Source organism: Gallinula chloropus (genome assembly GCF_964237585.1).
Source record: "Gallinula chloropus genome assembly, chromosome: 1".
In the NCBI taxonomy this organism is placed as follows: Eukaryota; Metazoa; Chordata; class Aves; order Gruiformes; family Rallidae; genus Gallinula; species Gallinula chloropus.
The window spans coordinates 209,316,779-209,344,150 of NC_140085.1; the positions used below are offsets into that span (position 1 = coordinate 209,316,779).

Below are 27,372 nucleotides of genomic sequence, written 5' to 3' on the forward strand. Positions count from 1 at the left end.
GGAAAAAAAAATAATGGTGAAACAGGTTAATTGGTACTCAAACACAGGAGTCTCAGTTCATTGCTCTCCGACAGCTTCACAAGTGCAGCTCGATCATGACCTGTGCTGGCCTTGTTAGCAGAGTCCTGGATCCAATATGGTGCAGAGGGAAATGCTGCCAATTGTGTCAAGCTGTGTGGGGCACACCACTGATTTTAACAAAGCAGACTTCAGGGATTAATATGAGGAATAAAATAGGTTTTTTTTCTTGTAGGCAAAAGCAATCTAAACCCAGGGATAGAAGGTCAGTAGCATTAATCTAACATCATACCTACAGATGTCAATACCCAAAGTTATAATTTATACCTCTATTTAAAAGCTGGTCACTGGTATTTTAATTCCCTGCTCTTATACCCTTAGAAAATTTATCATGAGACAAACTTCAGCAAAACTCTTCTCCCTTACTAGAAGGGTACTGATATCTAATTAAGCTTACAAACTCCAAGCTTACCCCTTTTATCCTATCTCCCATGATCTTTACTGCATCCTGTTAGAAGTTTTTGTCCTCTCTCCAACTATATAAAAGTCTCCAGATGAGACTGAAGTTACTTAAAATGTGCACAGGTTGGACAAGTTTTTACAAGATGAGATGGGGATTTCACTAAAAATTATGTTTTCTTCTGATGAAAGATTTTGGAGGCACTTTGTTTCTCATTGGCTTCAGACTCCTGAATGACTTCTGTACTTGGGGACAACGTCAGTAGACTACACTTCCAAAACTCCTGCTTCCATTCTTGGAATTTCAACAACTGCACAGCACATAGGAAACAATCGGTATGAACTTGACAATATAGTTACTGGCTAAGTTTTGTTTTCTTACATGACATGTTTTACATTTTACACTTAAATACCTTGCCACAAATCCAGTCATGTAAGGTCAGACACAACCTGTAGCTTCAACGATGCTCAGTCCACTGAGGTGCCAGAGAAGAAAGTCAGGCCAATCTACTTTAAAAAATAGAAGAACTGGAAGGAAGAGTCTTCAGTGACAAATTAACATTCATTTAGCTATTTGCCAAAAGGCTGTGCCAACTTAGGCGTGCTTCATTCTTTATATTCAGTCCTGTTTTAAGGAAATAAAAATCTGAGCAAATACAGTGTAAACAGAGTCAGGCAGACTCCAATAAAAAAGGACAGTATCATTCATCTGACAGGTTTAAGGCCAACTATTTATAATTTGAAATACATTGTACTTTTGCATGGCACTTCATACGCTGAAAGTTAGTAGTGGGTGATGTTAAACAAGGTTATACATAGTTGTATCATGTGTCATATATACACGTAACTTCAATCCCTAGAACAGGAAGTTCAAGTTTTCTTGCCCAAATAAAATCAGCCTGTGAAAGACCACCTGTGTTTTCCTATACTAAATAAAGTGATATTACTGTTTTAATCAATTCAGTGCAAACTCACTTAAGTCCAAAGACATACCACTCCTTAATTTTAGTCACCACTTACCAAATGCCCCTAATTCTTTTAAAACACAGCTATGCTTTTTTTTTTTCTTAAAAGAACAGCAAACACTTGACAACTAGCATGCTGTTCTAAGACTACGTTAACAAAACTCGCCAATATACAAATCATGTTTTGGTCATGCAGCACAGATTCATCCTCGAAATAATCCATCTCTCAATTCCATCAGTCCAGAAGAGGAGCAGGGTCCCGGGTTATTTACAATTAGCAGGTCATCCTGGCCACTCCGTACTCCAAGCTGACAACGGCAGGCTCAGCTTTGGAGAACTCCGCCACCAATTCGGTGTAGCGATTGTCTGCTGTGTTGCTGCCCTCTATAGTTCTTACAGCATCGTTCACAGGGATCAGCGGCTGCTCTTTGAAGCACGGAGGGGTCTTCAGGGCCACGGGCACAGGCTGAGCAGGCTGCTGATGCTCCTGCAGGAGGGCGGCATCCGAGTGCCCGTTTCGCCGCTTTATTTTCTGAAACACAGAGAATAGTCGCTAAGTGTGAACGTTACTGCTTTACTGATATTCTACTCTGAAAGGAAGTGAACCCACTTTATCTGGCCACCTCAGTGTCTGCAGAAGCCCCTATTACATACCCTAGGTTAGGGATGCAACAGTATTATTAAATGCCAGGCCACTGGTTAAGACATTCTTGCTTCCTCCCCACCCCCGTTTACAGCAGATGCTACAAGCACTGCATGCTTAAGACTTCCAGCAGAGCAGAAGGCAGTAAGGTTGCCTGCCACTGCCACAGAGGAGGAGGGGTTCTTCCAGTCTTGCCCCTTGTTTGGTTACTAACAAGATGGGAACACTCTCTAGAGTGCAGGCAGAGGAAGACAGACTTCAGTAATTACCAAGCAAGGAGCTTGCAGTTGACCATGAGTCTCAAAGACAAAGAGTAATTTTATACCTAAGACCTTATGTGCTTTCTAAAAGACCTTTCCTTTAGATATGAAGAATGCCAATACAATTTGTTCAAATGCAGAAATACACTAATAGATATCAACAGAAAAACAGGACTGGAAGAGATCTATCCTGCAAGCCCTGCGCAAGACAAGAGGAAAGATTTGAACTAGGGGTCTTTTTTTTAAATCCAAATAGTCTCAGCCAGTAAAAGGGATCTTGAACTAGTTAACTGATTCTTTTGTTGATGTATGTTTGCTCTATGAGAACTAAGACTGAGCTCAGAAGACTTCTGTGTTTCAACACCAACTTTCTGAAGGTAGAAACAGCAGTAGCAAGAACTGCATCAAGATTTCAAACTGCATCTCTTTGCCCAAGTGAAAAATGTGTCCTCAGGTCATTAACAACTTGGAACAGGGTTCCAGAAAAACTGACACTTCACTTTGTATCCTGCTTAACGTTCAGCTTACATCATCTTGAGTCTTCATCTTATTGCTTCAACTATATAAAGTTTTTTTTTAAGTACACAATTAAGATTTGGAACAGTTTAAGTGACCTGCATTCATTACATTTGTTATATTAGTTTAATAACATTTTTCCTCTTAGAGTAGCTGTACTTCCCTGCTCCCTCCCCAACACAACATACAGGAGTTGCATTACTATTTCTAGCCACATAAAGTAACACTGGTAATTAGAATTTTTAAAAATTTCTTAGAAGATATTGTTCTGAAGTTTCAGCATCTTAACTGACTATAATGAAGTATCAATTAAAAGCCTCTGATTGAGTCATATTAAAGCAAGATACACTGTTCAGTCTTTCCTGGCTGTTAGCTGTAACATCTGGAAGTCATTTATAGAAATCCAATCTCTAGATTTAGCCCTGTCCTCAAATAAGAATTACAGAGTATATGCCCCATCATTCTGGTGACTTAACACAGCATGCACCTGCATATGAAGTTAAAAGAACAATGCTTGCTGCTTCCATTTCTGTAGCTATTACAAAAGCAAAGCATTTTCATTCTCCTTGGTTTAGGAACAAAGCTGTAGCTATGACAGTTATCTTACTATCTAAGGTAAGTTTCACATAAATTTAACCTACATTAAGCCATCCTCAGTAATGTTTTGACAGTAGGAGCACTTTTAGGTAATAGGGGTCCTCAGTAAAACTAAACAGTGCTTAAGAACAAAACATTGGCAGGTAACCTGGCGTTCAGCAGGGAAAGTCAAAGTCAACATTACACAGCTGAAGTGGTAGGCCACTGCAGCAGCGACATTCATGAGAGTGCTAGCAGCATTACTGCAGACAAGTAATGTGAGTTTGAAGAGCAAACCACAAGTACACACAGTTGGTCTGTAATACTTACAGCTTCCAGTTCTTTAATGTCTTCCTCCAGTTGTTTATTTTGTTCGCTCATGTTCATTACAAGATTGAACACAGATTGCCTGGGATGCATACTTCGGTCAAACTGATGGTACATATTCCTCCAAAACCTGTGTGGAACAGATAGTTTTAACTACACAGGACAGAGACAAAACTGAAGAGATACTGTATGTTATTTGAACTTACTTAAAATTGAATGAAACTGTATTAGGCTCCAAAAGAGTTAATTCTGGAGAAAAGTCTGGATTATACAGAGGATTCTGGTATTTCTTTTGTTCATCCAGAAGGAATGGCCACAAGGAATAGGTCTTCTCTTTCAACCTGAAAGCAAGAGGTCAAGACACTGACTACAACAGAAGCTGTTCAACTCAGCATAATAAAAATCAATTTTATTTTTAAAAAGGCACCAGAATTGTTTGCAAGTCTTGACTGACAAGCTGTTAGTAAAATCCTGTCATGTGCTGGTGTTATGCAGACCGTCAGGTTTAGAAGTACCACTGTTTATGCTGTGCAAGTCTTGCCTAGTTGCAATAAACTCTTTTGAAATACAGTTTGGGACAGAGATGAACTGTGAAAACCTTACAGTTCTCCAACTGAAAGCACTAGGAGACATCCTGTAATACTTTTAACTGGCAGTGATTACCCTTGAACAGGCAAGTATTTTTATGTTACCTAAAAACAGATCGGGGGAGGGAATGAATCACAGAATCATAGAATGGTCTGGGTTGGAAGGGACCCCAAGGATCATAGAGCTCCAACCCCCTTGCCACAGGCAGGGACATCAACCTCCAGGCCTGGATCTACACAAGGTTGCCCAGGGCCCCATCCAACCTGGCCTTGAACACCTCCAGGGACGGGGCATCCACCACCTCTCGGGGCAGCCTGTTCCAGCACCTCACCACTCTCTCTGTAAAGAACTTCCCCCTAACATCTAATCTAAACCTTCCTTCCTTTAGCTTTAGTCCATGAAGTGACACTTCCAAACTTAAGCTTACTTATTTTTAAGAAAGAAAAAAATAAAGAATAGGGAAAGTTAAGGCCTCTTTCTCCATATGAAAAATGAGCATGGGAGTTTCTCCCAGAATTAGCAAGTCTGCCTTCAGTGTGCAAAAGCAGGAGAATCAATGTTGATCCCTGATGCACCTCAGCATCATTTTCAGTACCACTAATCCTGTCTCTGTATTTTTAGTCTGAGCCTAAAACAAAAGACAACTCACAGGATTTCTTAGTCCGAATAAAAAAAAGAGACGTTACGATATCTGCTTACTTGAGTTCTTCTCGCTCTTTCTGGCAGTTTCCAAGGAAGTTACCAAACTGGCATGAATGGACATGTTCATGGATCTGAAGGAGGAAAGCCTCATTGTACTCAAAGGCTTGTGGAAACTGCTCAGTCAGATTCCACACACTTTCCAAAAACTGGGTGAACACTGGCGATATTTCTTTCGGATCACCATCCAACTGACAACACCTGAAAAAGATTCCATAAATAGATTGAAATACAGTTTAAGTTAGGTATCTAAAAAAGCCTTAGTTGCACTTGTTTTTAAATGACACTACAGTAACATGACAGTGGCTTTGGAGATTAAGCACCCAGCTTTGAGAACTGGGGCGATTTTTGAATAAAAATAAGTCTATTTTTAACCTCTTTGTCTGACTTGTAAGTAATCATACATCTGTGTTTGGTACAGAAAAGCAACCTAAGACAGTTCAGCTCCTTTGTATCTATTACCTCCATAGTCAACATCTGAAGTATATCAGCTAAAAGCAAATTAATAAGCAGTAAATAGCAGCAAAGGTATTGTCATAGCCTGCGAGAGGCAGATCAAGAGAAAGACAGAAATTGTAATATACAGGACTTCTAAAGGCAGGTATGATGAACTTACACTTATGTTTAATGACAACTTTTAAAGATAGCAAAATGAAGTAGGTTTTATTGCCTAAATAGCTGGGATATAGCTTTAGATTGGTTTGCATCACCTATGCATAGGTGGCAACCTAGCAGCAGTCATCAAAATCTGAGAGCAAGGCACCAGGAGCACTAGAAATTTGTGTCTATAATATCAATCAATTGTCTGATAGATATTTGACTAAATAGCAATACATGGAGTGCACTGTCTACTCAAAGTAGCTTACTCACTACAAGATTTCTAGCAACACTGCAGTAGTTTAACATCCACAAGTTGTCATTTGGTTCAGTTCACTGCATGCATTTTACCGTACTGGAAGAGGTAACTACCTGTCGGAGAATTTGTGCCCAAAAGAGATCCAGTCTTTCTCTATCAAGACCTAGAGAGTAAAAACCACAAACACAATCCAATGTAACAATGTATTACTCAATCTTCTATAGTATTAATGCCTACAGGTAAACCAACATACTACAATTTAAAGTTTTAGTCACACTGAACTAGGAGCAACTATTTGTCACTTTGTAGGTGCTTTATTCTCTTGGAAGCTTTTTTACAAGGTTCTCAAAGCACATCTCTGAAACTAATCAAAAAAGTTGAGCAAGTTGACAGTTGGGTTGCTGCTGCTAAGGCTTGCTTTACTCACACTGACAGTGCACAGCTTCCTAGTAGTTTATCAACCAATTTGCAAAAAACGTAAAATCTAGGAAAAATTCTACTATTGCATTCCTGCTACCATAGATTACCTAAAGTCACACAATATTATCTTTGCAACATTCTATAGCAAGATGCTTGTTAACACCAACACTAGCTTGCTCTTTCACTGTAGTCACAGTATAAGGAACCAAAAGGAACAAAGGACTGCCTGCCCATTGCAGAAATCTAATAGACAGCAAGGATTAAAAACCAAAGAGCTAAAATTGTGTGTGATCTTTAGGGAAACATTCTCATCTACAAGAAACAGTTCCTCTTCTAATCCCTCCTCAACTTTACCTTTGTGGCTGTACTATTTGTGACAGTTCTAACCAATATATGGAATTAGGTTTATGTACTATCTTTAGGAGTTCCCATAATACCTTGTATAACCACTGCAGAACATGATTCCAACTCAAGTTTAGAATAATCATATGGAAATTCCTCTTCCTATAAAAAGACTAAGAAATTTATACTGCCTTAATATCTTCAAGTTCCTGTCACTAGGGGAGTTCTAATTTTTAGATTTTAATAATGCTGACTTTGGGACAAGTGATAAAAGCACAGAGCTGATAGTGTAGCACAACTCTCTCATGTAAGTGCTTTGGAATCCTTATGTCATAGCAAAGGGACATTTGGGGATACAAAAGGCAATCATTGCAACATTTCTGCAGGGTGCTTAAAGCAACCCACTATTTATATTTCAGTTTTTTATATTAAATCAATGGTTCTTCCCAGTAGCAGAGTACTCTACAAAAAGATTTACCTGTATACTGCAAGTCTTATTGAAGCTTTTTTGTAGTTGCAAATACAAAATGCTTCCACTGCTCCTTTTCACACTCATTTTACATTCCTTATTTACCAAGGAAGAACTCAACACAACAGCTTACTTACCATGAATCCTTTGATTGTTCTGTAATAGGAATCTAGCAAGAGAGCTCCAAGAGAACAAACTTGGGAAGTCCTATCCCAGCCATCTGAGCAGTGCACTAATACACTCGCGCTCTCAACCGCTATTGCCTGCAAGACACAGTTGTTTCTTAGTGTGCATTCTATTCTAGACAGAAGTAAAAGTCTAGTAAGCATGTATAAAAGCTGCATTTACCCCGAACTCACATAATAGATAATATCATTTAACTTACAAATACTTTTCTGTCTTTGTAAAGGATTTGATACAATCAAAGTTCAGAATTCTTTAGGAGAATTCCTTATGAAGAAACTTCACTACCATTTTGTACATAATAAGAACTTCTATAGCTCTTCTCAGTTCACTCTGTATCCTTAAACTAAACTTATAAAACCCCCTTGCAATTCACACTAAGAAAGTTGACTACACATTACAGTCCAAACAGGTTAAAAAACCCCAAACAGGTGGTTATCATTGAAGATATACACTTATCCACAATTATACCACACAAGAGTTAATGACTAGGAACTACGTAGTAGCTTCAGTTAAGAATTCAAATCCTGTTATCCTAGATGTTTTTGAAGGTCATCTTTAGGAGAATCATCCACAATAAACTCACTCCTTGTTATTTCACCTAGTGAAAAAACAAACATCCAGGGTTTTTTTTCCTTCTCCCAGCTCTCTTCAGGTAAAGCCAATTGTTCCTCCAGATTCTTCAGAGTCCCATTTCCTTGCCATATCAAATCAGCATAACTGATTTGGCTTCTCTGCAGGGATTCTGTTTTTCAAGGTATACTAAGTAAAATTAAGCTTGCTCCATCCACCTTCAAACTGGTTACTCCTTTCATAAATACTTAAAAATATCAGGGGGCATAAGAATCCCTTCATCTCCCAACACAGTGACCAAATAGCATTCAAGAGAAGTCCCCCAAACATCAGCTGGCATATTCAATGTCTCCAAAGAAACATGTAATCCTTACAACAATCAATCAGATGTACTGGTGTATACTAAGCATCTACCTCCAAAAAAGTCAGCTATGGAATTTTACACACTACATAAGCATTAAAAATAGTTTTACCTGGTAGCAAGTCAACTTATGTAAAAGAAGCAGCATTCAAGTTACCTTGACTAGGAAGACAGCAGCATCCAACACAGCTTTGATGTGGCGCAGCCACCCAGAATTCTCCAGACCAGACAAGAAGTCATTGACAGACAAACCCTTTGTGCCACTGACTGAAAAACAAAAACCCCAAACAAACCAAGAGTTAGAAAGCCTTAAGCAGCTGCAGCTACCTGTACCCTGCAATGACAGAAGAAGAATTGCCTATTGTTTCCAATACCCTATGCTGTAAGTTGATTAGAAGTCTTTCAGGAAACCACCACTCCATCCGTTAAGAGAAAGCTACTACAAAGCATTCTCCATCTAAAATTCAACTCTGTAGAACTACAGTAACCCTGAATGACCAGAGTAAAATAACATTCAAAGCAAATACACTGATTATTCCCCAATACAGAGCCCTACCAAGCAAATGCTCACAACTTACCAGAAATAATTAAAAGTTACAACTTCCATCAGTTCGGAGTAGTCTGACTGGCACAGTTTTGATCTTCTCCAATCTGCTTCGGAGAGTAAGTCCATGAAGTACAAGAACATGGTGATGAACTGAAAACTACCAAGACTTTGTCTACCTCCAGACTTGAAACACTGCAATTGACTGATGTCTACCATTCTTCCCTAGTATGCTTTGATCCTATAACAATAATGCCAATTGAGAGGGCAGAGCACTCCTCAGGTAAAGGAAAGATGCCTTACAGCACAGCAGCAAGATGCTCAGAGGTACACTAAATGTCTCTCTCACAGAGAAAATTCACAGATGAGAGAGATAAGCTGGTTCTTAAATGATCTGAGTAGCAACTCACAGGTTACATTACTGTCCAAACATTACAAATTTCTAGCAACAAGTAAAGAAACTTTCACTGGCTAATATAGCTTCAACTATGTGTGATTCCAAGGGTGTGTGACCTGAGGCTGCCATCTACAAAAATACTTCTCCCTGCCACAGGAGAAGCCTATTTCCTAACAAGTTTAACAGCTGGAGTTGAAGCTCTTAAAGGCCTTTTTTAACCAAAACAATCCAAGCTAGTAGGCCCCAGATGAAGATAAAAAGGCTCTGTAGCTAAGCCATAGAGATATTCATACAGCAGCTGCAAAATAACCTCTAGCACTATGGGAGGATGCAAGTCAGTAAGGAAGAGTAAAGAACAACATTCACTAAGTCATTCAGTGACACAGTTCCACATTCAGTCAAATCCCCTGACGTAACAAAGGCATCTTCCCTTAGAATATAGCAGGTATTAAACCCCTACCTCATGGAGCGTTCCTATATCTGCACTATATGTCTCAGCTTTCAGCCATCCCAGTGTCAGTACCCTCCCCACTGCTCAGGAAGTCACAGTACAAGTTGCTGCTGAATGCTCTAACAAAGGCAGGCTTCCAAACAAAGTATCACAGCACCTTTTCTAAAGCCCATTCATCTCCTTTATCTACAAAACTACCTAGCAAGCCACAGCACAAGGTAACAAAACATCAAGAAACCCCTGGATGTAAGACTTAATTTTAAAGGTTAGTCCATAAACATTGAGTAAAAGCAGCAAGAGCTAGTTTCTCTTTGAAAGAGATCACACATTGTTAGACAGGAGTGCTGCTTCTGAAATGTCTAGCTCCATGGAAAGAGTCAGCCAAGAACTACCTGATCCTTTCAGCTAGCTTACATTCTTCAGACCAGTAGTTCCAGACACCTGTTCAATCACAACAGTGCACAACAGGTAAAGGAAAGAATGCCTGGAAAGTCAGACATCTGTAGGGAAAGGTTTGGACAGACAAGGCAATGTCTGGAAGCACTATTCAGGACTGCTCACCCCTATAGTCTGAGGCTTGTGGTTTGAAGCACAAGTTCAGCCAGCTACTGCTGTCAAAATTTGCTTTTCATCAGAATTTTCATCTTGGAAATGAGAAATATTTCACCAATGGTATTTCCCCCTTCTAGCTAGATCTATATATTTCTGTAAGACAGAACACACATGTTGAGCCCAAAAAATTACTTTCCATGTCTGTGAATTAGGACAGACATTTTTATACTACTTTGTGATGAAATAAAGAAATTCCATTGACAATGTTTACACACTTATATGCTGAAAAAAAATAATTTCTAGTCTCTTATGGTCCCTAAGGCCCTCTTAAGGGCCAAAGATGATTTTATGGTACCACTAAGACAGTTTTTTGTGAATCAGGTAAACATCAGTTGAGATAGTTTTGGCTCTGTGGATCCCATCATACAAACATATGCACTGAATGTGCAAGCCCCAAAGCCTCAGTGGTCCACTCCTTGATTGAACCTATTCACATCATCAGCAGTGCCCCAGGCAGCAGTGTAAGAGGTGACCAGGACCTGCAGGCTGAGCCACAGTAGGTTGACAAGAGATGTTTTAATGAAAACCAAATAACCCCACTATACATATACTCCACAAAAACCTCTCAACTTAGCTAACACAATTCTGTCATTAAAATGTATGCAGCAAACCACAGGTACTACTGATGAGCTTTTTCCTCAAATACCTCCTGTGGAAATGCTGTTTAACACACACACACAGTCTTTTTGCTTACTCTCTCCAATCTTTTCTTACATGCAATACTATCATGTCCACACTGAAGAAAACTATTTTAGAAGAGTTTTGTATTAATGCATACAAGATATATAAAACAGCTGAATCTGATATGAAGAACACATTAAATTTCCCCTAGCATAGTCCATGGTGTAGTCCCATTGTACAAGGATACTAAGAAGGACTGTGCCTTATACTCTGCTTCAACTGGAATTGTTAGATTCTGAATGAAATCAGGCAGATAGACACAGAGCTTAGGAGCAGGATATGTGCTGAAGAATGAACAACAGTTGTTTGTTATAAATAAAACTGAGGACAGTCACAGCTACAATGGCTCTTGAAAGAATAGGGTCATCAGTATCACATTTCTGATTTGAGAACATTCAGTTCAGCACATACAGGAGAAGCTGGTACACAGAAGTCAAATGGCATTTTACTCATTTTAAGCTAGGAACCATTTTTATAGCGTTTTCTTTCCAATCACCCCACTGATAGCATGTTTCTATACGGGTCTGAAGTATTATTGCACACTTCCCTAAGTTTCAGGGGTCCTTCCTACCCCCAGAGATGTGCATTTCATGTTTTTCTGGAAAAAAAAAAAAAGCAATTCCTTTCTCTTCCATCACCAACCCTCCCTCAATACCCCAAGGAGCTCACACTAGGAGCAGCACTTGAAAGCATACTGGAAACCACTGTATGTCCTGAGTTGGAAGGGGCTCATAAGGATCTACGGAGTCCAACTCCTGGCTCCACACAGGGCCAGCTAAGTCAGAGCATGGGACTGAGGGCATCGTCTAGATGCTTCTTGAACTCGGTCAAGCTCAGTGCTGTGACCACTGCCCTGGGGAGCCTGTTCCAGTACACAACCAGCCTCTTAGTAAAGAGCCTTTTCCTAAAATCAAACCCAAACACCCCATCACAGCTTCAAACCATTCCTACAGGTTCTATCACTGGTCACCAAATAGAAGAGTGCCTGCCCCTTCACTCTCTCATCAGGAAGCCAGAGACTGTGATGAGGTCTCCCCTCAGCCTCCTCTTCTCCAGGCTGTATAAACCACGGAACTTCAGCCTCTCCTCATAAGACTTCCCCTCCAGACCCTTCACTATCCTCACTGCCCTCCTCTGGACACTCTCCAATATTTTTATGCCCCTCTTGTACTGTGGCACCCAAACCTGCAAACAGCACTCAAGGTGAGGCTGCACCAGCACAGTGTGGAGGAAGACAAACACCTTTTTGGACCTGCTGGCAATACCATGCTCACTGCACCCCAGGATGCAGTTGGCCCTCCTGGCTTTCTGGGCACACTGCTGGCTCACGTTTAGCTTGCTGATGACCCAGACCCCAGATCCTTCTCAGCATGGCTGGCCTCCAGCATCTGATCCCCCAGTCTCTGTGTGTAGCCAGGGCTGCCCCTTCCCAGGTACAGAACCTGGCACTTTTCCTTGTTAAACTTCATGCTGTTGGTGACTGACCAGCTTTCCAGGATCAGTTACTTCATCTTGCTGGATTCCAGGCCTGCTAAGAAGAAATACCTACCAAAAGGGACCCTTGATAATCAGTAAGATTCAGTTGATTAGGTCCACACTGGAGGTTGATGAAAGCTCTTTGGGCTTGGAACCAAGTACAAGCAACTGCCAACTACAAACAACCACCAACAAGAAATGCTTTGTCTCCCCTGCTTCTATATTAGAAGTAGAGATCAATGTACACACAGTACAACTGCTTGCAACAGCAGATGACTAGATGAAACAATCCAAGGTATTTCCAATCATCTTCTTGATATGCTAGGTAGAACTTTTTACAGTGTGAAAACTACAAGAATCTCATCTTTAAGTCCATTCTGTTTCAATAAAGTCTGAAGAGCCAAGGATTACAGTGTTCAAAACTCAAGTGACCTAGCAAACTTATGAATTCTTGCTGTAAAGCCTGCCTGGCAGCAATTCTAGTGAGTGAAAGAATTTGTGACAGTTAATTAGGAAAAAACAACACATACTTCCAGGCTGGCATTCAACAAGACTCTAGTGAATTATACAGACTGAACAGAGGTAGAACTGGCTTCATTTACTGCCCAAACCTGATCAGGAGAAACTATACATATTAAAAAAAAACCCATGTCTAAGTCAAGCTTAAATAAGCCAGTCCTCCACACAAGCAAAAACTAAGACATACTCCATCCTTAATGAAAGTTATTTGGTAAGTATTGTTGGTGGGATGCTAAGGTCAAATGCAAAGACTATAAAGCCTGAAGTTTAACTGTGTGATGCACACAGTTCTGCATCACACATTATTACATGGGACCAGGCCTCTAAAAAGAGAAATCAAGATTTATTAGCTACTTTGCTGGAACTAAAGATATTAGGAAGAAAAATGGTGATTAAGACCAGAAGTTCAGGTTCAAGCTGCTCATCTTCCCCTTCAGTAATGGCAAAGATACATATTAAAGCTTATTAGTCCATACAGAGTGCCTCCAGAAAAGGTTAGTGGCAGATGCACGCTTAATGAGAGTGAAGTAAGATTACACCACTAGCCTGTAAGACTTCTTGGCCAGTGTAGCCAGAATGTCTTCATCAAAAAGGTTTCACACAAGCATAAGACTTATCCTGGAAATACCTGCATAATTCTAGAAGACAAACACTTCTGTGTGTATTTTGTCACATGTGGAAGCCTGGTTTCTGCCACTGCAGTCTCAGTATTAATACTCTGCAAAGTGGGTTTTTTCAGCTATTTACCCAAATAAAATATCATCAGAACACCTTCATAGACTGCTGCCTCTCTATTTTTATCACCAGGCAGCAGGTGGTGGTATGGTGAAGTGGTTTGCTTTTACTCCTGCCCACCTCTCTACAAACACTCCACAAATGTACCTACAAGCACAGAAGTGGCTCACCAGGCCAACGAGCTCAAGTGTTGCATAAACCATGTGCTTACTGCAAGTTACACATAACTAAGTGCTCCTTGAAAAAAATCAGTTCTCCATTATGTATGGAAAGTATATGTACAGACATATACTGTTTTGTGCATTTATATTACATGTGTGTGCATCCACGTGTACTCTGCAAGTACAGAAGTCACTTCCACATGCCACTGACATACTAATCAAGTTAGCCCAAGACTTATGTGTCACTCAGTAAATTTTCTTCAATATAACTCCATTCATTGGGTGTTAAAGGTAAACTCGTTAGAGATAATTTGTTACCACAGAGCACAGCAAAATGGTATGACACAGAGCTCAAAAAATACACAAACAGAATTGATATTTCTGTAAGCTACTATTTACAGACTTCTGAAAAAATATTTATCCTGTTTTCACATACAATATTATAGTGATGTTAGAACATACCTTCCAGGAGTTTTTGTAAGCTGGATCTCATTACATGAATATTTTCAATGCCAACAAACTGGAACCTAATGTTAGAGTAGTTGTCTTCATTTTCATAGCCCTTCCCAGCAGCTCTGTTTGCCATTGCATTAAGCTTAAAAGAGAAAGAATACTGAAAATCAGCACTTAATTTCAAATTAACAAATGAAAGCAATGCAGTTTCTGTGGAATACACTGGGGAAAAACCACACAAGAGCACATATTAAAACCCAATTCTACTAAGTTAGGAGTTTGTGGCAAGTCAGTTTAAAAATATTCAAGCATTAGAGGCATGGTGCATAAAGAACCACCAGCAGTTCACATTTAGAACTAGCATATCTGAATAATGCATTAAATCTCCTATTCTCTCCTCCATATTCCCACCAACAAACCTTTATTTATTTTCCAAACATTCTGAGCAAAGACACTACAAAGCAATTAACCTGAAAAGGACAGAGTAAGACCCAGACTTAAGCATACATTTACAGGGTTTTTAATACATGTGTGCTTTCCAGGCATCCTAAAAGCGTCAATTCTGGCAGTAAAGAGCTAATGAATTGCTGCAGCTATAAAAAGCTGCAGCTATAAAAACCCCACAGTTGGCTCAGTTTCAGTCTATCAGACCGACCTACTGCTGAACCCTGCTCAAAGTGCAGATCCTACAGAGTAGGATTTTCACTTTACATCCTTTTCTTTTTTTACAGAATGGGTTGGAAGGGACCTTAAAGATCATCCGGTTCCAAGTGTTCCAGCTCCTCTGTCCAGAGATTAAATTGGTATTAATTTCACTTGAAATGCAGATGGTCTAAAGAGTGAAAGTTACCACACACATTCCAACACAGGTCAAAACCCCAACATAACTCAATTTAATTAAGACAGCAATGAAGTATGACCTTAGAAGGCTCCAACAGAATCTTCCCTACTTCTTACTGGCTAAAGCAGCAATAGCAGTTTTCACCATACACTGACACAGAGCAGCCCTTCCTCCCATTCTAAAAGAAACCCCAACATAGCTCACCATTTAATTAACTTAATTTCAAATATTTACAATCACTTGGATCTCACTCCAATACTTCTTAGCTATGTTTTAAATATATTTTAAAATGCACCTACCCGAAAGTTCACTAGCACAGTCAGTAAGTTTTAACTGAGTCCTGAGAGGGGTTCAACTTCAAGAAAGCAAATAATTAAAAGCATGAATAAAAAGGCCTAACCTTAGCTGTAAAGAACATTTTTGCCCAATATAGCCATATTTAATTCCAAATCTTTCAAAATCACACTATCCCTGAACTCTAACATACAGGAATAGAGGTTAGTCTGCAGAATCTGAAGAATGTACCTTTGGTCTGGTGTCCATGACATACATGTAGCGATTTGAAGGATTTGCCTTACTGATGGCTTGCAACATGTGTTCATCTTCCAGGCACCTGGCACTGAAACCTGAGAGAGGTTGGCTGCATCTGCAAATTGCAGCCTACCATCAGAAACAGAGAACAAGTCAGTATTAGGTTAATACCTGTAGTTAAATTATGCAAAGCACATCATTTCAGCACCTCTTTGGAATTGTTTCACTCAGCAGGTAACAGCACTAGAGTTTGCATTCCAACTTTAAGCACATCACTTGCAAATCTTACAGTACCTGCAACTTAAAATGTTTATCAAAACATTTTTTTTAGGCTTACCTACATGGGCTACATACATAATGGACTTTCCCCAAGTATAAAAAAAATCCAGAGATATATGGGCTGAAAAAACACCTTAGGAAAATATCAAATTGTATGAAATTCATTGTAGGTGGTTTTACTATTGCAAGTATGATTTTATTATTCCAAGTACAATGTGTTATCATCTGATGTAATTTTCATAAGGTATTACTTGCATCTGCCAAACAGTAATTATGTTCAGATGCATCTAGTAGCTTCACTCCTGTCCTTCTTCAGTTCTTCAATTCATCAGGGTCATTGCCCTTCTCCCCCAGGTGCTGCTTCATATTGCTACTAACACACCTGAAATCTTATGTTTTATCCTCTAGTTCTTTCCACCTCACAAATGCCTCCTTAAAGAACCAGTTCTACTCTTTTAGTAGTTTGGGTTTTCTGAAACCCCATTTTGACCTAACAGATTTTATTCTTGATATATCAAGGAAGATAGATCACTTCATAAAGGCTATCTTCAGGTTTGTTTCTGTTAATCAGTTGAATATCTTAAAGCTTTCAGAGATCATTAAGTAAACTGGCTTAGCTTAATTCAGCATCCTGTTAGACACCACTAGTGTCAGCTGTGTTTATGATTGTTGTGAGTTATACCACTCTCACACAAGTCAGTACTTCTTTACCTACCCTGAACTACTGCCAAGTACTGAGAAATGCAAGTGTGCAGAAAATTAAGAGGAAGACACACTATACCTCTTTATTTTTATGATAATATGACAACACTGGGAATCTTCCCTTGCTTCTGAACTTGGAGCTACCAACAATTATGGGCTTGCTTGCAGTTCTGGGAACATAAAGTTCTCTTGGATAAGTCTCACATATCTGAAAGACGCAGGTACATAATTATGTACAAAGACAACTAGTTATTACATCCAATATCAGAGATGTTAGGTGAAATAAGAAATAAAAATAAACACTAATATATTACATACATATATAAATAGCTCAGAAGAGATAAACCATGGATAAAGTAGTATAAGTTGGTATCAACAACCAAACACTGTTGGAAAGCACTGCTATACTAGCATTCACCTCAATGACTCTTCAGTCAAAATGCTAAGAATGCATTGGTAATAAGGTACTGACATTATTTCCCTCATTTTTAATATTTGCATACTAAATAGTAAGATGAAATCTAATCTAGGAATCAGCTGCCACAGTCTTCCACAGCCAGCGCTGTAAGTGTAAAAGCAGAGTCCTTCTCAGTTTGAGATAAAGCTCCAGTGCACTAGAATTTTTGAGGCTGGGATCCAAACAGGTAAGTATACTCCAGAAAATCCCAGAGAGCAGTGCATCCATGCATATGTATTCTCTCAATGAAGCCTTGGAAAAAACTCCAGTTAGAAAATTATGGGGTTGTGCGCAGCAGATTAAAGAGTTAACTCTTGACCTGCAAGTTTTACCTATGCCAAAAGCCAAATGATTCCACAGTATTGCACCGTTTATTCTGACTCCAGCCCCATAGAAAAGTGGAAAGATGCAGAGCAAAACATGCTCCCACTACAACCCTTACCTTATAATCACGGTTTGCATCAGACAGCTGCCAGTTAGCATTTGGCACTCCCATTCTCTTATATTCTTCTGCTAGATCAATAAGCTGCCAACCTTTGACTTGCTCAGATTCATTTTGCTTTGGATTGTAGGAGAAGGCATACAGTTCTTCATATTTTGCTAAAAGGGCAAAGAATAAGAGTATTCAATGAGTTGTCCCTCAAAATGTCCAAGTGGTCAACTATGCTACGTTTCTCAAGTCTTGAAATTACCAAAATTGCCAAGGAAGTTTCAGGCTTCAAAATTCTCAGAAGCAAGACAAAACAAGCAGTTCACACTCTTGAAGTACTTATTCTGCAACTATCATACATTTAACTGACACAATTATAGATACTTAGTTAAAGGTATGTTACAAGAGCTTTGAGCGTTTGACCTGTTTCAGTATGGTCAATTCTAAAGCCATAAGGGCAAAGCAGAGGTCACAAAATGAAGACTGATGATATTAAAGAGGCAGAATTATTAGAAGACTTCAAGAGACAAGAACTGACCTTTTCCTAATACACTACTCATGTATCACAGATGACATTTTACATTGTTCTAAACACAAAGCAGAAAATGCAAAAGACTATCAGGTGACAAAAGTCTCTTGTAAAGCTGAGTTTGCAGTACTGTTTTAGCATCAAAACTTCAGCTTTATGCCTGAAACTGCATGAAATTACTAACAAGTTAGTGTTTGTTTAGTAGGATTTTGTATATGGAACACACCAATTAAAGAGAGACTACTATACACTTATAGTCACAATTTCAGGGGTAAAAATAGAAATGCAAAAGATTATTCAGGAATGTTGCATTCTGACAGTGAACATCAGTGACCTCCAAGAGCCAGATAACACACCTTCTGAGTTTTTATGCATTTAAATCTTTCAAGTTGTTCTACACAGAGAATCGCTTACTGGTTTTGATTGGAAGAGACCTTAAAGATAATCAAGTTCCAACCCCCACTGCCATGGGCAGGGACACCCTCCACTAGACCAGGTTGACCAAAGCCTCATCCAACTTGGCTTTGAACGCTGCCAGGGAGGGGGCATCCACCACTTCCCCAGGAAACCTGTTCCATTGACTCATCACCCTCATAGTGAGGAATTTTTTTCCTAATATCCAATCTAAATCTACCCTCTTCCAGTTTAAAACCATTTCCTCTCATCCTATCACCACATGCCCTCTAAAAAGTCATTCCTCAGCTTTCCTGTAGGCCCTTTCAAGTACTGGAAGGCCACTATAAGGTTCCCCTGGAGCCTTCTCTTCTCCACACTGAACAATCCCAACTCTCTCAGCCTGTCTTCACAGGAAAGGTGCTCCAGCCCTCTAATCACAATGATTAGGGTCTTTGTGATTAGAGGGCTGGACCTCTGGACCCATTCCAACAGTTCCATGTCCTTCTTATATTGGGGACTCCAGAACTGGACACAGTACTCCAGGTAGGATCCCATGAGAGCAGAGTATGGGGGGGGAGGGGGGGGGGGGGGGAAGAATCACCTCCCTTGACCTGCTCATCCTTTTGATGTGGCCCAGGACATGGTTGGCAATCAATTTAACAGGACTTACATATTTAAAAGTGGACATTATGTAAAAGCCATGGACTTCTCCCACTACCAACCTGTTATCCAGGCATATGCTGCTAAGTCTTTTACAGTTGGAAGCATTACCTGTTCTTGACAGCTGAAGCAAAGAGTTATAAATGTCGTGACAATCTCTCTCTCTGGGAACGACGAAGTGAACTGTTCTGAAGTTTTTGCACTGGATGACAAGGGGGCAGCCAGAAGTAGTCAAGGGAAGTTTTTCCACTGCAGCAATGTGATGATGTAATATCTGTGGCATACAAGAACTCAAAGCATAAGCACATGGATAGAAGGGAGAACAGCGCAGCATTTACAAGAGCAGTTATAAGACACATAAAGCAGCAACAAAATTAGTCAAAATCCATATTCAGCAATCATTTAAAAGACAGATTTAAAAGAAAAACAAAACTTTCATTTCAATCAGGATATCATGATTTATTAAAATTTAATTATTCACTTCCCCCATTTTGAGGTGTTAACACTTGTAAGGAACAGTAAATATCCTAAATGCAGAGTAAGAAGTAAAACTACACTGCAGTTCAGTCCTCTTCCATAATTTTTCCTAACTGACAGGCATACACCTAATTAAGCAGGGTCTAGCGGGATTTTTTTTTAGGATCTTCAGGATCATATTTCAGAATTTTCACACAAAATAATGCAAGTCACAGAAAGCAACTTCAAAGTGTAATAGATGAAGATTTTAGAATTCCAGAATTTAACATTTAGAGGACAAACAGGAGATGATAAAAAAAACCCTCCTGTGTTGCCCACTGTTACGTAGATATCACAGTCTCTCAGCTAAATACCCTGCAAGAACTTTAACAGAAGACTGTCACAGTAATGGGCATACAAAAGCCTTCCATAGATTTATCTGTGTGGCAAATCCACACAAAGTTCAGGAAAATACATGGGAAAGTAACAGTCGTTCAACCAGCAACAGATACAGTACTTCAACAAAGCAAGATGCTCTTGATGGCATTTCAATTACCTCACTGAAGCAATCACCTCCTCTTAAATTTTGATCAGAATTAGACAGGCTTCTGAAAATTATGCTGTCAAATATGCATTTACAAAGAGACTGTATCTTGGAGACATCATCATAATGATACTTGGTACTTTCACTATCAGAGAAATGCAAAGCTCAAGGGGAAAGGTTCAATTCTCACAAAATAAAACCTTTTAACATTGCGAACAGGGAGTCACAAGTAATTCTTCTTAATGCTGTTCTCCCCAGTAACCCATTTCCTAAAGGATAATGGTTTGCTTTGAACAAAGTTGTACACTGTATCCAACAAAAAGTAATAGAAAAATAATTTAATGAGAGCACAGTGAAACACCTGGCGAAGTTACCCAGGATACAGGATTAAGGGTATAAAAAACCCCACCTATGCAGAAAAAAAGTAAACTACACCATCCAGGAAAATGAGAGTTCATCCTACAGGATGACTGTCTTAAGGCACAGAACTCAGTCAGGTATCTGGCTTACAGCAATAGCCAGATCTTGATGTTCACATCTGCCACTAAGACACTGCACAGCTAAGGAGAATTGCTGTACTTGACAACTTTGGCTATGCAACATCCTTAGCTGTCACCAAGAAGCTGCAGCCCCTTTAAATTCTTGGGAATAAACACTTGGGAAGAAACAGCTGCTTACCACTCTGAAAAGGGCATGGGATCTTTGCTGTGTCACCAAAGCCTAGGTACCTGGATTTTGCTCTCATTTAACCTAGGCAGGACCTAAATACAAGGTAAACTAATGCAGAAATTTTGAACTTGATGCACTGCAATTCAGAGGCAGCAGTGGGAGACCACTAGCTAGCTTAAGCCATTAAATTGTTTAAAGAAAGCCACCACACATTCACTCAGGAATACAAGTAAAAGCTATAGAAGAAATTACAGTAGCTTGAAGAGAACAGTTACAACATTACCTGCTTTCAACTGCAACAGCATCATGCAAGAGTACAATCTGCAAATCATTAACTCATGATACCATCAACAAGGAGAGCGAGGAATAGCTTATAACTTAGATGAACACTTCAGTAAACAAATCCAACAGTTACATCAGGAAGAACAAACAGATCTGAAGAACCTATGCTTTTGAGCCACAAGCATTCATTATCCTTACCCATGTTTCTCTCTGGCTTGAATCTATGAATAACAGATGAGTTGCTGTAAGGTACAGAGTTCCTGTCAGTGACTTATTGCTCACGCTGAACCTATCTAGGAGTTTCACTTGTTCTACCTGTAAGAGAAGAGGGGAGGGGGAACAAAAATTTTGGGTGGGTTTGTTGGTTGTTTTGGCTTTTTTTCAGAACACAGAATCCTAACTTTGCAAAAGCTTTGTGCTTTCTGCCACTACTGCACAAACTGACAGCACATCAAGCCATTCAGGCCACACTCCCCAGAATACCCCAACGGTCACATAAGCTTTGAGAAGATTACTTAAAATATCCTGTTTCAATGCAGGAGTGTATAGTGAAGGCACAAAGCTAGGCTCATCTGAATACTTGCTACATTTACATAACTACTATGGTTATTTACTAGTAAAGAGAGACAAAAGGTATCGAGTTTTAAAAACATAATTAAGGGCAAGGAATTACTAAGCTTCTAAACTGCTTCCCCAAAGCAATGCAAACACACACTAACAATTTCCTGTTGTTGAGATGCCAGCTCTGCATTAACAGCTGATCTCAGCAGCATGCTTCATTGGCCATCTGCAGACTCAAAGCCATAAAGATTATGTACTCCTGACTCTGCTTTTAGCTATCTGTCTTTTACATCATCCTCAACTTGAAAAAATCTAGATCATCACAACCTCACCATCAGAATAAACACTGATGAAATAGAACCATTATACTAATAATTTAACAGTCTCCCAGAAGTTGAGGGACTGTGCTGGCATTAGAAACAGCAAGCCTCAAGCTTGAAATAGCTAGGACAGATTTTTCCTCCTGGATAATGTTAACACTTATCTCAAACCTATAGAAAAACGCTTCAAAGAAAGCAACTTCTAGATACCATGCATTTTATCTGCTGCTCATAACTTCACAGGCTCCACAGTTTGCTTTATTCGAATCAAGCATTACATAATTCTTTGTGTGCAACAACAGGAAAGGAGTGTGGCAAGTGGCTTATCTGCAGGCATTCCTGTTTCTTGGCAGCACTGCCTCATTAGTGCCAAGTTTAAGCTCTTACACTTGATGTTTGCTGCTACCATCCTTAAAATGCCTGGCTGAACTCCAAAAGCTTCTACACCAGCAAGACCAGCACCCATATGAGGTGACTAGGAAAAATCTCATCTACTGTGCCGATGTTAAGCTGGTTTTAGTTCATATTTACAAACTTAATTTTCTACTAAAAGCACATATGAAATACTAAAAAATTGTCTTTTCCATTCAGGTATTTCTTACAATCCAGCCAGGCCTAGTTCTGAGGTTGAAAGGTAGAAAAAGCCATTTAATGTGTACAGAAAGGAGTGGCAGTACTAAAAGCAAGCACTACTGTGACAGTCTAGATTTTGGTTTAGAAAGCAGGAAACATTGGAAGCTACATGCATCTGTATGCTATGCTGTAACCAGCAAGGCTTCAGTGCTCTGAGCAGCACAAATCAACACAGCACAGCCAAAGCACAGGATTCACTCTGGGCAGCTCCACAGCCAGATGCTCTTGGTGTCTGACATGGCACCTCCCCAGCAAACTGAAAAGTGCCCAGAAACTGCTCCAGTTTTTGTCCCAGTAATGCAACCCACAAAATCCTGGCATGGTAAATTCCATTCTCCTCCACATAACAAGACCACTATTCTCAAAGCTGTATTTCTACATTAGATGAGGACAGACATTAGTGCTTCAGCCTCCTCTTACATCAATTAAGTCTTCAAGAACTCTGAAAGTTAAGTTCCACATCTACTTTTCTTAAAGGCACCTGAACTGTCACACAGAGAAGCTGAATCTATGCCTATTTAAACTTGGTCCAACCCAGATTTAATAGGTAGTCACCTAGCTTGACCCCCTTTTTTTCCTTTCTAACTGTGAAGTTTGACAAATCCTTAGTTCAGAAAAAAACTAAGTCAGTTGTCAGTTTTGCAGAGAATGGGTTCATGAGATTAAAGGCAATTGAAGACTGCTATTGTTTACAGATATGCTGAAACTCAAAGATCACTGCAGTAGTCAGAAATTATCTTCTGAGAGTAGCCAGCACTAACAAATTAAGGAGTTTTTACATCAGTAAGAATTTGAACAGCTACCTCAAAATATTAACAGCATAATAGTATTAACAGTGAAACTGTCATCAGTTTGTTGGGACTAAGAGTTACAGATTAAAAGCAAAAAAGCAAATACATGCTTTTTAGAAGACAAGTTGGAACAGAAGAGGAGGCTGAAACTATACATCTGAAATCTTGCCTTAAAAAGGTGACTACATCAAAACAATTAAACCAATGCAGAAGTAATACAAAGATACGGTTTTGTATGATATTCACCACAATTAAAAGGAGTTTTTCCCCTTCCCCACTTAAGTCTCAGACTTGCAAATTTACCCTTAGGATTTAGCAGACAAGAACACCCACCATATTTTCCCTAAAATAAATTTGACTGAAAAAAAAATCCAGTCTTTCCTACATTTCTCTTTTAAAATATTTAAGGAGACTTTAGTTCTAAAGTCTCATCGCAAAAAAAACCCACAATATTCTTGTTTGTAATTTCCCCATCACCACCACTTACAGCATACTGTGAACTGGTTTTCATCATTTGTTGTTATTTAAGCACATACTCTCAGACAGAAGTAAGTTGACCTAGCTGCTTTATTTGACATTTATCTGTTGGGACAGTTTAAGCTTCAGCTTTTTGTGAAATTATTTCAGGAAGCTGTGCTGACAGTTGTCAGACAATTCTAACATTGCCAGCAAGCAAGTCTGAGGAGGAATCAAGCCCATTTCATCACTTCTTGGGATGACAACTTCCCCGCACAGCAGTTAGTTTGTGCAAGATTACACTGTTATTTCAAGTTTTATTTCTTTATTTAACAAAACAAATTAAGAAAACCCCAAAGTGCTGCCAGATTAGACAAAGTAGATATCTGAGAACAACTAGAATGAGGTCCAACTTGAGCCTACAAATGCTCATGATAGGGGCTGTACTTTATTCTTCTTGCTTCCTGTAACTGCAGTATTCAAAATTATTACTAACATATACATATTTTAATCCACCTGGATAGTTTTTTCTAAGATGTTAGCTTATTGACTAAGCAAGCACTACAGAAGCCATAGCAATTTCATGGCTAGAAAAAGCATGCTTTTAAGAATGGATGGGGTTTTTTTGTACAAATTATAAAACAATTGCTTCAAGTAGTATGCCTAAGTTATGTTCAGAGCTTGTTTCTCTTCAGTTATATTTCTACATGAAGTATTTGTTCCCCAGCAGATACCACTCCCCACAAAAAATAACGCAGAAACACAATCGCTTGCAGATGCAAAGTCAGTAACCTGTATGTAGCCTATCTGGTCATGATTTCATGTCTGCAATTTCAACAGCTACTAGAGCATCAAAAGACTTCGGGTTTAGCCTAATTTTGATTTTGAAGTCAGCTGTGGACTGTAACAATAGAATACTAAATTCCCAAATAAGGTCTTCCAGGCTTAGAAATACACTGCCTGATAAAGAAACCTTATCTGCAATCTGTCAGCTTGGTGCAATGTTATTCCATCCAGTAAACTAACATGTCACTAACAGCAGCTTCATCGGACATCCTCCTCCTGTTTCACATATACACATGCAAATACTTATGAGATAAATAGCTATACACATTTTATACTAAATTTATGTAAGCTATTACTAAAAAATAACCCTGATAAGTTTCTTTGTTATAAACCCACTATTCAGAGCTGAAATAGTACCATTCCTTTTCTCCACATAAGTATAAATCAAGTTTAAAGTCAGACTGCCAGGTTAGCAAACTAACGACTTGACAGTCTCCAGGATGCAGAGGCAGGCAGGGAAGCCTTTTCAGCAGCCCTCACAGGCAGGGCTGACAGGCAAGGTGGAAAAAACAGCATCGTTAGAAACAGAATTCTATAAAAGCTGTGAAAATTTTCAAGTAAGTTTATTAGTCAACAGAGGACTTTGTTTTTTAGATCTTCACTGCAGAGGAAAGACAAGCTAAAAACCGGAAAACAGTCAGAAAAGCCTACAGTGCCAGCTGCAGCCTGACACACTGCACGCACCCGAGAGCTCCTATTCCTAACGACGCGCACTAAAACATTTAAAAGAAGAGATTTAGAGAGCGGCGTTTCCGCAGCCGGTTTGCCTCGCAAGCTGGAGAGCGGCGCGGAGCCGCACCCCGAGTGCCGAACCCAGCCACCGCCCCCTCCCCACTGGCTGCGGCTGCTCCCGCCCGGGAGCTTTCAGCGCCTTTCCCTTCGGGAAGGGACGATTCCTTCCAGCCGGGCCTCACCGGGACAGCACGCACCAGCCTCTACCGGTGCCTCTACCCCAACCAGGCCCTCAGCTCGGAGGGACGCGGCCGAGAAGCCCCCGAGAACGGCAGCGCCCACCGCTTCGCGGCGGCCGAGCCCAGGGAGAAGCACCCGAGCCAGGAGCTCCCACCGCGGCCCGAGACCACCCCAAGCGGCACGTACCGCCCCGGAGCCCCAGCAGGAAGGCACCGGCTACAAAATGGAAGGAGGACGAGAAGAACAACAACGCCCCGGCCCACAACTGACGGGCTTGTCCCGGCCCTCAGTTACCGGCACAGCACCGACAACACCGCCGCCCACCTTATCTCTTCCCCCGCCTCTCGTGAGGGGCCACCCCGAGCAGCAGAAGGAGGCAAAGACAAGGGTACCTTGGTAGTGCGAATATGCTCCATCACCAAGCCCACTCAGCTACCACCCGCCGTCGTACTGCCGGGCCGGAGCGGCCGTCACTTAGAAACGCTTCCGGGGCGGGGCGGGGCGGAGCGGAGCCGCCGCTGGGGCGGGGCCAAGCAGGCGCTAAGGCCCTGTAGCGCCCCTTCGCGGCGCGTAGGGGGTATTGTCTATCACCGCACTGCGCGTACGGCGCATGCGCGGTCGCATGCGCACGGGTGTAGTGAGGCGGTGCCGTGGCGGGGGCGGGAATGGTTGAGGGGCGGTGTGAGGAGCCGGGCGGCGGTGGGGCGGAGGGGGGCGGGTCCCGCTGGGCCCTGCAGGGTCCTGCAGTGCCCAAGGGATTTTCTGTGAGATTCGAGGGAAGGGGATGTGATTGCTGTGCTGGCCATGTAACCGCAGCTGGCCCTGAGGGGACAACGATCCTGGGGCCTGCGGTGGGGTTACAGTAGATGCAGGGAAAGGGAGTTTCAGGCTTTTTTAGTCTCCTTGAAGGAGGAGATTCCTGGAAGATGGTCCTTTTTGTTACAGCATGCAGAGTCATGGAGGGGTTGAGGTAGATAGGTGCCACAAGAGGTATCTAGCCCAACCTCCCTACTTAAGCAGGGTCTCCTCAGAGCCGACTGCCCAGTGCAATGTCCAGGTGGCAGCTGATTATTGCCAAGGATGGAAATTCAGCCACCTTTCTAGGCAACCTAAGTGCTCAGTCACAGTTACAATAAACAAGTGTTTTCCTGATGTTCCAACAGAACTCCCAAGTTTCATTCACTTTGTGCCTGTTGCCCCTTGTCCTGTCACTGGACGCCACCAGAAAGGCTTGGGCTCCATCTTTGCACTCTCCTTTCACATACTTAAATACACTGATAAGATCCCCCTGAGCCTTCTCACTGGGTCCTTTTCTGCAAAACTGCTTTCTGGCTGGATGCTCCCCAGCATATACTGGTTCTGGGGGTCCTTTCCCAGGTGTAGGACTTTGCATTTACTGAACTTCATGAGGTCTGTGCCAGCTCATGTCTCCAGCCATGTCCCTCTGGACAGCCCCACAACCCCCTGGCCAGTCAGCCACTCTGACAAGATTGGTGTCTTCAGCAAACGTAGTGAGGATACATTCCGCCTCATCATCCAGGTCATTAATGAAGATGTTAAACAGGACTGGACATGGTCCTGACCCCTGCACAGTGCAGCAACTCAGCCGTGTGATTGTTGTGCAGTCGTGAGTGCACAAAAACCCTGTCTATGCTCTACAGTAGTTGAGACATGAAAGTTTGCTTAAAGGTTGCCAAATGAACTCTATGTCTTGTGGGTTTTGATTATCTTGATTAGAAATTATTCACTAGGACAGATTTTATACAAAATTAACCGCTTTTACTAACAGTCAG

General features: G+C 40.7%; 1 protein-coding gene across 6 annotated transcripts; it reads right to left on the reverse strand.

Moving 5' to 3' along the window:
• Positions 1-1,643: 1,643 nt before the first annotated feature.
• Positions 1,644-25,995, reverse strand: MTMR6 (myotubularin related protein 6; the record flags this gene model as incomplete). 6 transcript variants are annotated; one of them, XM_084270789.1, is made up of 14 exons in its annotated part: positions 1,644-1,974; positions 3,768-3,894; positions 3,971-4,105; positions 5,052-5,252; positions 6,021-6,070; positions 7,276-7,401; positions 8,413-8,522; positions 14,294-14,426; positions 15,651-15,785; positions 16,717-16,845; positions 17,537-17,634; positions 19,221-19,383; positions 21,259-21,375; positions 25,972-25,995. In XM_084270789.1, the coding sequence occupies 14 exons, from the start codon at positions 25,993-25,995 to the stop codon at positions 1,717-1,719; spliced, it is 1,806 nt and encodes a 601-aa protein (XP_084126915.1). In that variant the 3' UTR covers positions 1,644-1,716. The 6 variants fall into 6 exon arrangements, with proteins under 6 accessions (XP_084126915.1, XP_084126914.1, XP_084126917.1 ...); XM_084270788.1 differs by having other exon boundaries at positions 17,537-17,694; XM_084270791.1 differs by lacking the exon at positions 16,717-16,845 and having other exon boundaries at positions 17,537-17,694.
• Positions 25,996-27,372: the final 1,377 nt, after the last annotated feature.